Here is a 13,548-nt window from a genome sequence, read left to right on the forward strand (position 1 = left end):
CGTTTTAACTAGAATATTTGTTTTAAATATGCACAACTTTATGCTTAGCTTGAAAGTGCAAAATTATCCTGCATCGGGGGTTGTGATAAATCGTAACTTTCAAAAACAATAACTATGAGAATAACGTTTATAGAAATTCGAAAATGATTCATACCGACTAATATAAGATATTTTATACTAAAGCTTAAGAAATATAGTCGAACAACAATGTTACAGGAGCCGTACAGACTTCCTAGTAAACTCTATCTTGGTAGCTATTATCCTGTGGCCGAGCCTGTACTGGATTGACCATCTGCTGCTGGTACTGCCTTAAATGGCACGTCCTCCTCGGCGGTGTCAAATACTCGAACATACTTTGCGTGTGCTGCGACAGCATCTTGCTCAGATCGCAAGGCATGGGATCAGTCCAAAAGAAGTCATGGTTGAGGGCGGAATCAGCATCGATTCGCTCCTTCGGATCTAGAATCAGCAGCTTATCGAGAAGATCCACACCGTTGGTGTCCTTTACGTATGGTCGCAGTCGGTCGCGTACCTTGCGCTTGTGGCCCTGTGGTAGTTCCATTTTTTGGTACAGCTCTAAACTTTCGACTCCTGGCCAAACCTCTGGCGTGAATGAGCCGCACAACTGCGAGATAAATATCAGTTGCTGCTGCTCAGTGGCCCCCTGCATGATGGGTGAACGTGTCCACATTTCTGCCATTATACAGCCAGCACCCCACATATCCACTGGAGGTCCATAGTTACGGTCGCCGAGTAGCAATTCCGGCGGTCGGTACCAAAGTGTGACCACTCGGTTGGTATAACGATTTGCTTGGCCATTTTTAGTAATGCTAAACGCGCGCGCTAGTCCAAAATCTGCCAATTTTAATACACCGTTTTTAGTTATCAGTACGTTGGCAGCCTTCATATCACGATGCAAAATCTAGAAAAATCAGAAAAAGGGTTATTGATCGGAAATCTTATATTTACAACTGTTCCTACCTTATTGCTGTGAATGTAATATAATCCATTCAGCAGTTGCTGCATCACCTTCTTGATTTCACCCAGACTAAACTTTACATTGATGTTGGACAGCAATCCTGCAAGGTCGTGCTCACAAAAGTCGAACACCAGATAAAATGTTGATCGGTATCGATTATTGGCCGTGGCTTTAGTACGACAAATCTCGATTAGGTTAACTACGTTCTCGTGCTTCAGTAATTGCAAGATCCGGATCTCGCGCAAGGCAGTGATTGGAAAGCCTTCCTTTTCGTTATCCATCAGAACTTTCTTCATGGCGACGAACTTCTTGTTAGACTTTTTCTCACGAGCTTTAAACACCTCTCTGTTGATAAATATGCGCGATTAAAAAACATTCGTCGAACAAAATAGCAATATGAAACTTACCCAAACGTTCCTTGACCAATTTTCGCAACTTTTTCGTACTTGCTTGACTCATCGCAATACGGGAAGTCGTAATCTTCGATGTATTTTTGCTTTTCTGCCAAACTCAAAACCGTACTTGAGGTGGACATTTGCATTCCGGCAGAATGTCCCTCGCGTCCGGTGGAGCTCATTTTATCGATTACGATAAATAACTGCGAGGATCGAACAGTAGCCACGGAAAACAATGGGCACCAAAAGGAAGCGCGGAAATACAATCGCTGCACTTGCACTCGCCAACAACTCAGGTTAACAAAGAATTTTCGCTTGTGTCATTAACAGCAACACTCTTCACACTAAAAAAAAATTGTAACACAGGGAGATAATTATACTCAAATGTGCTTACTTTTCGCTCAAGTCGGTAATTCCCTGCGTATAAATAGGTAAAAATATAGCTTTTTTACCTATAAATAGGTAAAAAAGGTAAATAGGTAAAAAGGTAAAGATTGTTCGCATATTACGAACACAATTTATCCAGCTTTTTACGAGCCATAATGGCGAACGTTTTCGTAATATTCGAACAGCATTTTTGACATTTCCCTATCCAGCTTTTTACGCGCTATAATGGTGGCCGCTATCCAGCTTTTTACGCGCTATAATGGTGGCCGCTATAAATTCTGTTCGTAATATGCGAACAATCTTTTTGACAACTCTGCATACATCAAATCTGGCACTCTTCTCTTGCAACACTACCGTGCTCTTTCTTTCGTTTACGTCAAAGAAGGAAAGCAAAACTGTGCGAAATGTAAACAAAACTATATTGCCTTCCTTCTTTTGCGTAAACGAAAGAAAAAGCAACACTGCCGTACAGGAGAAGAGTACCCAGTTTTGATGTATGCAGAGTTGTCAAAAAGATTGTTCACATATTACGAACACAATTTATAGCGTCCGCCATTATAGCGCGTAAAAAGCTGGATAAATTGTGTTCGTAAAATGCGAACAATTTTTTTGACAACTCTGCATACATCAAATCTGGCACTCTTCTCTTGCAACACTACCGTTCTCTTTCTTTCGTTTACGTCAAAGAAGGAAAGCAAAACTGTGCGAAATTAGAGTGACTATATAAAGAGTAGCGACAATGTCAAAATTGGAATGATAATTATCTGTCAGTGTCATTCCAATCGAGCAGAAGACCTATCCAACGCGTATGCAGGAAAGAGAAAGAAAAACATTGGAAAAACCGCATTGCATACATTTGGGATGACTTGTCGCCACTCTGTATATAGTCACTCTATGCGAAATGTAAACAAAACTATTGCCTTCCTTCTTTTGCGTAAACGAAAGAAAGAGCAACACTGCCGTACAGGAGAAGAGTGCCCAGTTTTGATGGATGCAGAGTTGTCAAAAAGATTGATCACATATTACGAACACAATTTATAGCGTCCGCCATTATAGCGCGTAAAAAGCTGGATACATCGTAATACATTTTCTTTCCGCGCGTTCACGGTAAAGCGGGGTACGCTGCTGAAAAGAAAACAGCTCAAGAAAAAATCTTGCTATTTACCGAAGAAATTTTGACAACTCCAATGCAAGCAACCACCTGTCATTTTTTCTTGTGGTAATAATTGCGCCGGATATTATTCCGTACGGAAAAGTGACGTTTTAATTCACCTGCATGTAAAACTGCGCCATCTGAACGTGAAATAATATTTCTTATGAAGTGCGTACTGCTTAAGAAATCGTAAACGAAATCGATTTCTTGAGCATTTCTTGTCCTATCTTTTTACCCATTACTTTTCAGCAGCGTACCCCGCTTAAAACTTAAGGAATGTACGGAAAGAAAACGTGCGATGTATTAGGGAAATGTCAAAAATGCTGGTCAAATATTATGAACACGTCCGCCATTATGGCTCGTAAAAAGCTGGATAGCGGCCATCATTATACCGCGTAAAAAGCTGGATACTTTTGAGTACCAACCCCAGTGCAGAAGTCACTATTCGCGATGACGATGTTGGTGACATTGTTCAGAGTTCTGTGAGAGAAAAAAAGAGATGATTATTGCAAGGATTATTGCTTTTGTCATCGCTCATACGGTAACAGTTTGGAGCGAGGCTTGCTGTAAGTGCGAGCAGCATACGAAACCTTTTTTACTACCTGTAAAATATTGCATAATTTATTAGCTATTGGTAGTTTTCAAACCCACTCTACAACGATCATCAGCTTAACTGATGACCGCGAGAAAGGAACTCACTCTCGGCTTACCATACATTAGTCTCAGCCGATCTCCAACATTCGGAAATAGGAGAGTAGGGACAGCAGATATCAGCATCTGATAGCTCTGATAACTAATGACCTGCATGAGTTGAGTCAGTTGTCTCCAAGTACGTACATAAGGAAGGTGCAATATACAACCACTTTGTCGTCTCACAATAAATGTGTTATCTCTTCAACAAGCGTCGGCCCGTTCTGTGCAGTGAAAGAAAACCCCTCGACTGTGCATCGTGAAGATTACGATTTGAACCAAGTGCGCGAAGGTCGAAGACGGAAAAAATTACACTGGTCCTTCGAACCGGATTCGATCGAAGCGACAAGGGACCACGGTGAGCCGGAGTGAATAATTCTAATCGCTGTGCGACGGTGTGGATCGGCTATTGTGCGGAGAATCTAAGGCGGCATTGTGCTGCTTTCTGCTGCTTGCTTGCTGCTCGGTGTGGTTGCGGCTGATATACGAAAACGTGGTTGCGTTGCTGATTGGACACGGATTTACAGCGGTGACTGTTAATTGTTCCCTGCCGCATACGGTTTCTACAAAGAAATCCAAGCTAAGTACCTAATAATAAGGAGAAAGTCAAGGGTGGCGTTAAGAACGCATGATCTTACGCTGATTAATTGCATGTGGCGAAAAAGAAAAATCGAAAAATAAAATACTCAATTATTGCATGACTGTGTTTCACTTGATTTGGGTACAGATTTGGTTCGCTGGTTTAAGATCACCGTGGGTAGTTGGTTTTTTTCTGAATGAATTAAAGTCCCTGATAGCCTGTCAATCTGTGGGTTCTGTCAAGCGCGAAAACGTTCGATTAAGCGGCGTGAATTTGTGTGAAGTGCAGTGGTTAGAATCCATTTTGTAGCTAATATGACTCGCTCCGACTTGCGAAAGCTGACGAAAAGGGAACGTCAATTGCTAGATGTGATAGAATCCATTGAAGAATTTGTGCAACAATATCAAGATGAGCGTGACAAAGGATCGGTCCTGGCGAGATTGAAAAAGTTGGAACAAGTATATGATGAGTATTGTGACGTGCGCGGTGATATAGAAATTGTACTGGAAGAATGCGATACCGATGACGATACCGGCAAGGATGAGGCAGCTGCAACATTGTCGGCCGTAACTAAGGCTCAGCGAACTGCGGCTAAACTAGCAGATAGTAGAGCGCAGAATTCAAAGATTCTGAAAGCATTTGTAAACCGCTACTTCAAGTTAAAGCAATCACTAGAAATGGTTTTGCACGAGGCTAGTTCAGGTGTTCAGAATACTTTATCTACACCGACTAACACTCCGGCAACAGCATCTGCCTTGCGAGTCAAGCTACCGGAACTGACGATACCGACCTTCCGAGGAGCTCATATGGAGTGGATCACCTTTAGGGACACCTTTAAAAACCTGATAGGTGACAATCCGCATCTATCTGACATCGACCGGTTCACTTACCTTCGCACTTCGCTAGCAGGAGAGGCACTCCAGCAAATCGCATCGATTGATCTCACTGCAAACAATTACTCTGTAGCGTGGAATTCGCTTGAGTCACGTTACGAAAACAAAAAGCTGCTGGTTAAATCCCACCTAGATGCTCTCTTTGCAGTCAATTCAATGAAGAAGGAATCATTCGAAGCACTCAATTATGTCATTGGAGAGTTTGAAAAACATCTCCAGATGTTAAAGAAACTCGGAGAAAACACGAACGCTTGGAGCACGCTTTTGGCATACATGCTCGCAAGCAAGCTTGATTCAACAACGCTACGTTTATGGGAAACAGAGCATCGATCAACCGATGTTGCCACATACGATGATATGATCAAATTCCTGTCGAACCACAGGACAGTGTTGCTGTCGATTTCGGGCGAAAATCGGGTATCAGCAGAACCAAAGAGACAATTCAAGGTCAGCAGCAGTTATTCGGTCCAGCAGCAATCGTGCCCTTTCTGCGACGATGAACAACATTTCGCGTACCAATGCAAACGGTTTAAAGCAATGAGGGTGGATGAACGAAGAAATGCAGTGAACAGTAACAACTTGTGCTTCAATTGTCTTGCTCACGGCCACACTTCCAAATTTTGTTCGCGAGGCACATGTCGTGTTTGCGGACAGCGGCATCATTCATTGTTGCATATCAACATTCGCACTAATGAACAGCAATCATTGGAATCGAATAAGCGCTCGCAACAAAATGAACAGAACCCACAATCAAATCAGACACTCTCAATCGCACAACAACAGAAGCCAACTCTACCCAGTTCCCAGCAATCCTTTTACCAATCTCCCGAACCTTACGTTCCTGTTACAGGCCCAAACATGCAAACGCCACCCCATACTGACTCTCCTAATGTTGTACTCACTGCCCAAGAAATCAAGTCATCGCGATCAGTCTTGCTGGCAACTGCGGTCTTGATTCTTGAAGATAATTTTGGAAATACTATGCAAGCTAGAGCACTACTTGACAGCGGCTCTCAGCTCTGCTTTGTTTCAGAACGCGCAGCGCAACGATTGAAATTCAAGCGTTCGCGTGAAACACTCTCGATAAGCGGCATTGGTCAAGTTTCAAAACAATGTAAACAATCCATCTTTGCTCGGATTCGGTCTCGTATTTCATCGTTCATTGGAGAGGAGATTTTCTATGTGCTTCCACAAGTTACGTTGAACCTTCCCATCCGGAGGATAGATTCCACTAGTCTACAACTTCCGGACGGCATCGCCCTTGCAGACCCACACTTTATGGAACCTGGCGGCATTGATGTTATCATCGGGGCAGGTTTATTCTTCGATCTGTTACACCACGAAAAGATTAGATTGGGTGAGGATGGACCAATCGCACAAAACACAACGCTTGGTTGGATTGTTTGCGGAAACCTTCCTGTCGAGACCGACGCTCGCAGACCACATGTCGCAAACGCATGCACCGAGCGACTAGATGATTTATTGACACGATTCTGGGAATTAGAGTCATGTAAAACGAATAGTATATTGTCTCTGGAGGAATACGCTTGTGAAAAACTGTTTGACCGCACGACAGTGCGTGACGCAACTGGGCGGTTCATTGTTACGCTTCCCAAGAAGGATTTTCTTATTCGTCAACTTGGAGATTCAAAATCTTCGGCGTTGCGACGCTTTTTGTCTCTGGAACGCCGCCTAGATCTAAATCCCGAACTAAAGCTGATGTATAGTGAGTTCATCCATGAATATCTTCGCATGGGACATATGGAGGAGGTAGTTGCTGACGAAGAGGACGCTGCGTTGCCACAGTACTTCATCCCGCATCATTGCGTTATTAAGGCCGATAGTACTACCACAAAACTGCGAGTCGTTTTCGACGCATCGTGCATCACGTCGACCGGGGTATCCCTCAATAATGCGTTAATGGTTGGACCTACGGTTCAGGACGACATCATCTCGATCGTTCTTCGTTTCCGACTTCATCGGATTGCCATCGTAGCGGACGCCGAAAAAATGTATCGCATGGTATTGCAACAATGGGCGGACCGAAAATTGCATAAAATCTTCTGGCGAGACCATCGAAGCGATGACATTCGAGTGTTTCAGTTAAATACCGTCACATACGGGACAGCGTCGGCACCCTACTTGGCAACAAAATGTCTCAAGCGACTAGCAGAACTGGACGGACATAAATATCCTAACGCAGCGAGAATCTTAGCCAAGGACTTTTATGTCGACGACATGATGACCGGCGTTGATTGCGTTGAAGATGGGGTCAAGCTGTGTAGTGATATGCAACAACTGATGAAAGGTGGAGGGTTTAATTTGCGAAAATGGAGTAGCAATTGCCCCGCCGTTCTGGTAAAGATACCTGCGGAGTTACACGACGACCGCGTCTCTTTCGAACTCGATGATTCAAGTGCCACTATAAAAACCCTAGGACTGATCTGGGAGCCCAGAATAGATGTATTTCGTTTTAAAGCTCCGGAATGGACTTCATCGGCAATATGCAAACGAACGGTCATTTCCGACTTAGCAAAAATATTCGATCCTATCGGACTTATTGCTGTCGTGATCGTTTCTGCTAAAATATTCGTCCAAACTCTCTGGAAGCAGAAAGTTTCTTGGGACGAACCTCTGCAGGGCGATCTCCAAACCCAATGGATCGAGTTTCGAACCAGTTTATCAAAACTAGAAATGTTGCAGATTCCAAGATGGATCGAATTTCGGAAGGATTGTCTCTCGCTAGAACTCCACGGCTTTTGTGATGCGTCAACGAAAGCCTATGGAGCATGTATATATGTACGATGTAGACATACTGATGGAACAATCACGTCTAATCTGTTGGTAGCCAAATCACGAGTTGCCCCACTCGCAGAACTGGAAAAGAAGAGGAAACAACTGACAATTCCTCGATTGGAACTGTCTTCCGCCGTTTTATTAGCTCACCTTTACGAGAAAACGGCTGCAAGTATTTCGGTGTCTGCTCAAGCATATTTCCACACCGATTCTATGATCGTGAGGTATTGGTTGTCATCAAACCCATCCCGCTACCAAATGTTCGTCGCTAACAGGATTTCTGAAGTGCAACATCTCACTAAAAACGGAACATGGAGACACATAGCCGGCACAGATAATCCCGCAGATTTTCTATCACGCGGAGTTTCACCTTCTGATCTAGTACATAGTTCATTGTGGTGGGAAGGTCCCAATTGGTTAAAACAGGAGAAACTCTACTGGCCACAGGCGCAAGAAGTAGTATTGGAAGAGTTGAATCGACCCGACCTCGAAGAAGATTCCACAGTGTCATCTGTATGCACAGTCTCCCCACCAAGTGACATTTTTAGTTTGAGATCTACACTTCATCGCTTGGAAAGGCTGGTCGCATTATTGATGAGATTCAAGCACAATGCCCTTCATGTACGCGAAACGAACTGCAAGATGTCGGGTCCGGTGACACTTGGGGAAAGGGAAACCGCCCTTCTGCATCTAGTGAAGCTTTCGCAACAGGAATGCTTCGCCCAGGAGCTTGAAGATCTTGCGAGAAACAAAGAAGTGAAACTGACATCTCGCATCAGAACACTACATCCTAGGTTGGTTGACGGCGTGTTGCGAGTTGGTGGTCGGTTAGAAAATGCGGATATTACAACGGACAGAAAGCACCCGATACTATTGGATAAGAATCATCCGTTGACGACCATGATAATGCGTCGTTATCATTTCGAACATCTCCACGCCGGACCGCAGCTGTTGGTAGCTAGCGTTCGCGAACGGTTTTGGCCTCTCAGCGCTAAAAGTCTGGCTCGCAGTATCGTTCATAAATGTATCACCTGTTTTCGGAGCAAGCCTACCGTGCACGAGCAGCTCATGGCAGACCTTCCCGCGGAGAGAGTCACTCCGGCGCCGCCATTTCTGCGTGTCGGCGTTGACTACTGCGGTCCTTTTTTGATTAACTATCCCAATCGAAGGAAAATCCCCATCAAGCATTACGCCGCAATCTTTGTCTGCTTGGTGACGAAAGCAGTGCATATTGAAATGGTTGCTGATCTCACCACTCAAGGTTTTTTGGCCGCTCTAAGACGGTTCGTGGCAAGACGTGGAAAACCCGCTCTCATTATGTGTGACAACGGTACCAACCTCGTTGGAGCAAGACGACAGCTGGATGAACTGACTGCACTATTTAGGAATCAAGAGAGTCAACATTCCATTTCCTCTGGAGCAGCGGACGATGGAATAGCATTCAAATTCATACCTGCCAACTCCCCCAATTTCGGAGGTTTGTGGGAGGCGGCGGTCAAATCAATGAAACAGCATTTGCAGAAGGTGATTGGTCTACGGACGGTTGCACCCGACGAACTGAATACAGTTTTGACGCAAATCGAAGCGTGTCTTAATTCCAGACCGCTTACGCAAATGAGCAACGACCCTAGTGACCTTGATGTGTTAACACCAGGCCACTTTCTGGTTCAACGACCACTAACGGCAGTGGCAGGACCGTGGTTGCAGCATATCTCTGAGAACAGACTCGCCAGGTGGCAGCAGACTGAGGATTTCGTACAACGAGTGTGGACAAGGTGGTCCACGCAATATTTGTCCGACCTTCATAACAGGACTAAGTGGACAAAACAAAGGAATAACCTAGCCGTAGGCGCCATGGTACTGATCAGGGAAGATAATCTTCCACCCCTCAAGTGGCTTCTGGGGCGGGTGACGCAGGTCCTTCCAGGAGCTGACGGAAACGTCAGAGTTGCTAGAGTCAGAACCAAACATGGGGAGATCGTACGTGCTATCTCCAAAATATGCATTCTACCCATCAGCGACAATGAGCAACCACCATCTGGGGAGAACTAGGCCTCCCCCAACGAAGGCGCAGGGCGCCTGCGGGAGCCAGGAGGCTCCCGCATACCAGTTAAGTGTTTATGTTTTATTGAATTTCTAAAAAGCTCAAGGAATGTTTTGTCTACGTAGCCACCTTCTACCACGGCGGTCGGCCGATCCACGATGTCTTCTGTGAAACCTGCCAGCGCCAGCGTACTTCAACCATGTCTATATCCGGGTGAATCCTGGGTCGGTTCTGTGATCAACACCACGTGAGTCACGGGATCTGGTACTATTCATTAGTACCAAAGTTTATTTACGTCCGCCTCGTCACTACCAGAGCATCCATCAGTCTACAGCGGTTCAAAGAACTACACAACGTTCATTGCCATTAAACCTTCATTCATCTCAACGGATCAATGAGTCTAGTAGAATGATGGAACCACGTTCAACACCATCGGCGCAGGAGCGTCCGCGGAGGCGCGCAAGCCTCCGCGACAGGGAAGTCGTTTTAGATTTGTTTTTGACTCGTAAAAAATCGCTTTTCATCGTTACAGTCATCCATCCCCCACGTTGCCGGGCGGCAACCTGGGTACGCAACCAAGCAGAATTCGATGCGTTCGATCTTGGGTGGTCATGCATGTCCAACTCTGACGATTCCAAGATATGACGATAAAGAGGGCTTCAATTCACACCATTAAGACATCCAGTGACAGCATTCCACGCAGCGGGCCTCGAGTTGATTCGCATCCCATACACCAGAGAATTCCACGTGTTGTTGACAATACCATTAATTGCAGAAAATCATTAGTTGTAGCATATAAGCGTAGAATTTAAATTGTAGATTAATTCGTTCGAAATACCGCGTATTCCAAGGCGGCCGGTATGTAAAATATTGCATAATTTATTAGCTATTGGTAGTTTTCAAACCCACTCTACAACGATCATCAGCTTAACTGATGACCGCGAGAAAGGAACTCACTCTCGGCTTACCATACATTAGTCTCAGCCGATCTCCAACATTCGGAAATAGGAGAGTAGGGACAGCAGATATCAGCATCTGATAGCTCTGATAACTAATGACCTGCATGAGTTGAGTCAGTTGTCTCCAAGTACGTACATAAGGAAGGTGCAATATACAACCACTTTGTCGTCTCACAATAAATGTGTTATCTCTTCAACAAGCGTCGGCCCGTTCTGTGCAGTGAAAGAAAACCCCTCGACTGTGCATCGTGAAGATTACGATTTGAACCAAGTGCGCGAAGGTCGAAGACGGAAAAAATTACACTACCCTTAACGCCAATAGGTAAATTTTTTGATGGCATAGAATCAATAATATTAACATCAATAACAGCAATTGTTGATTTAAGCTGGAAGCACACGGACCGTCAGCGAACATCATCGGCAACGTTGCGTAACGGAACGTAAGTGATGGCCGCCACGCGTCCAGAACCTCACATCACGGAACGTCAAGACACTCGTGTGAATGTGCTCATTGAAAATGCATGCGACCATTACTGCAAAGCAAAGCCGTGGGCTTAAACCGTCATTTTAGACATTACCCTTCTTTATCGATAGACTTCGCAGTTGGCTGTTAGAGTACAGGAAAATTACGGGGCCAGTGTAACGATCCTACTGATTCTATCTAGCAAGCACCGCCTAACCGAGATTCGAACATACGACGACTGGCTTGTTAGACCAGCATCGTACTTCGAAGCTAAAGGCCCATACAGAATTGGTACTTTACGGTTGCGTTTGCGTTAATCTGGCAGTTCTCCCATATAATTAGACAGATTATCTGTCAGATCTACGCAAACGCTATCATAAAGTACTAATTCTGCGTGGGCCTTAACTGAGCGGTCCGTTACGATACGTTGCCGATGATGTTCGCTGACGGTCCGTGTGATTCCAGCTTTACTCTGACTATGCGTTGTTTTTAAACAAATTTTTAAGCAAAAATCACTCGAAAAATGTAAACATTCAACCTATTTATTTTTTCGTCATTCTTACGTAGCGCTGGCTTTCTGGTAGAGTGTACAATTTCTATTTCTAAGTGAATTCCTGGATTTCTCGCCCAGTGTATTTTAATTTCAGTCACGGAAACGTGCCGGAGAGTCGGGTTTATACCACGGTCCTGCTAGGCAGCCATGTTTTTGTAGTCAACATCTAACCATTTGCGCAAATGAAACAGCATCATGACACCGCTATACCACAGAGAACAGACATTCATCTCAATCGCGCAGGATGTGTAAGAGCTCATCCGCCATTTGGGAAGTATGTGGTAATGCTCCCGTTAGGCGGCGCTCATATCACTAATAGAACAAGCTTTCATTGTCAGCACAGAGAACAGACATTCATCTTGAACTCGCCACGTGTGTAAAAGCTCAGCCGCCAATTTGTAAGTATGTGGTAATGCTTCCACTACGTGGCGCTCACATCACTGACAGAATGAGCTTTGGCTGTTAATGTCTGTCAACGCGTATCAAAGCTTTCGTCATATTTTCCTCAAAGCATTCAACAGTTTCTACAGTAACTAACGCGATGTTTACCGCTTAAAATAATAGTAAACATTTATCAAAAATAGTAACGATTAAATAATTTCTTTTTAATCACGTTTTTAATTCGATCGAGAAACCGTGTTTCTATTTCGAAAAGCGAACATACCAGATGAATGTACAGACCGAGAATAGGCTGTGATTTTAGCGGCCGCCGCCATCGAGGGCGATGAAATAAACCCAAATGCTGCACCAACGGTGGACCTTGATGAAGTAGTACAGGTTTTTCGGTGCTCAAAGACGAAAAGGCTATTGCTAGTACCATCGCACTTTATGTGAAACGATTAAATGGTACGATCCGACGTGAAAAAACTCAAAATAAGATGACTTTTTGTCACACTTAATAAAATCAATGAAAAATTTGAAATGCTGTTCGGTTTCTGTTTTCCATGTTTAGCCTTGTTCAACAAATAACATAAACAAAATCGAGCCGTTGCTACTACCGTTGCTACAGAAACTGATAATAGAGTTGCTAGTATTTCGAATATGTTGTTTATGACAAGAATATATAATAAATTTGGCAACTTGGATGTTGGATAACTAGTGCACCATAAGAGAGATGTCGCTAGTGTCTTGGTTAAAAGTTTACACACCATTTGCATGAAATTTTGTATGAACATAATTGTCTGTTCTCTGTGTTGTCAGTGCCAGTCTATATTTCCAAAGGTCTAGTCACATGCTCATCAAAGCTTTTCACAGTTGCTACAGTAACTACCATTTTGTTTATACATGTGAATAGGATATAAGTAAACAACATTTTCCGGAGCAGGTTATTATTGAATTATTCGTTTTTAAACTTTCCGATTAATTATGTTTCTGTAAATTAATAAAAAAAATTGCTGCAGAGAATGAATTATTTAAAATGAATGACGCCATGGTGAAGTCTGCCCTATTCAGCCAATATTTAACTAAATAATAGAACAATCGTAGGTAGAATCAGCAAGGATGACCAAAGGAAAAATAAAAATTCGAAATACAGCATCGTTTAAGCACAGACTGTGGTTTAAGGTTTTTGTAATTTATCGATGTATACTTAGAAGCTTCCTCTTTATTTTGACAATGTCTTCACTAATAACCAGCATGTATTCCTTGCCATTGAAA

General features: G+C 43.8%; 2 protein-coding genes across 2 annotated transcripts; one reads left to right on the forward strand and one right to left on the reverse strand.

Annotated features, from left to right (window-relative positions):
* Positions 1-158: 158 nt before the first annotated feature.
* Positions 159-1,652, reverse strand: LOC128742810 (cyclin-dependent kinase 9). The gene is made up of 3 exons (XM_053839281.1): positions 1,387-1,652; positions 982-1,324; positions 159-922 (listed from the first exon to the last, which is right to left on the reverse strand). The coding sequence occupies exons 1-3, from the start codon at positions 1,554-1,556 to the stop codon at positions 233-235; spliced, it is 1,203 nt and encodes a 400-aa protein (XP_053695256.1). The 5' UTR covers positions 1,557-1,652; the 3' UTR covers positions 159-232.
* Positions 1,653-4,498: 2,846 nt separating this feature from the next.
* On the forward strand, positions 4,499-9,925 carry LOC128740672 (uncharacterized). Its single transcript, XM_053836233.1, has one exon. The coding sequence runs from the start codon at positions 4,499-4,501 to the stop codon at positions 9,923-9,925; it is 5,427 nt and encodes a 1,808-aa protein (XP_053692208.1).
* The last annotated feature ends 3,623 nt before the right edge of the window (positions 9,926-13,548 follow it).

Source organism: Sabethes cyaneus, chromosome 3 (genome assembly GCF_943734655.1).
Source record: "Sabethes cyaneus chromosome 3, idSabCyanKW18_F2, whole genome shotgun sequence".
NCBI lineage: Eukaryota > Metazoa > Arthropoda > Insecta > Diptera > Culicidae > Sabethes > Sabethes cyaneus.

Excerpts from the sequence above, each read along its gene's own strand:
- LOC128742810 (XM_053839281.1), bottom strand. The coding sequence starts at position 1,556 with ATGAGCTCCACCGGACGCGAGGGACATTCTGCCGGAATGCAAATGTCC. Across the intron at positions 1,325-1,386 it reads ATTGGTCAAGGAACGTTTGG|AGAGGTGTTTAAAGCTCGTG; the intron begins GTAAGTTTCATA and ends ATTTATCAACAG. Across the intron at positions 923-981 it reads ATTACATTCACAGCAATAAG|ATTTTGCATCGTGATATGAA; the intron begins GTAGGAACAGTT and ends TGATTTTTCTAG.
- LOC128740672 (XM_053836233.1), top strand. The coding sequence starts at position 4,499 with ATGACTCGCTCCGACTTGCGAAAGCTGACGAAAAGGGAACGTCAATTG.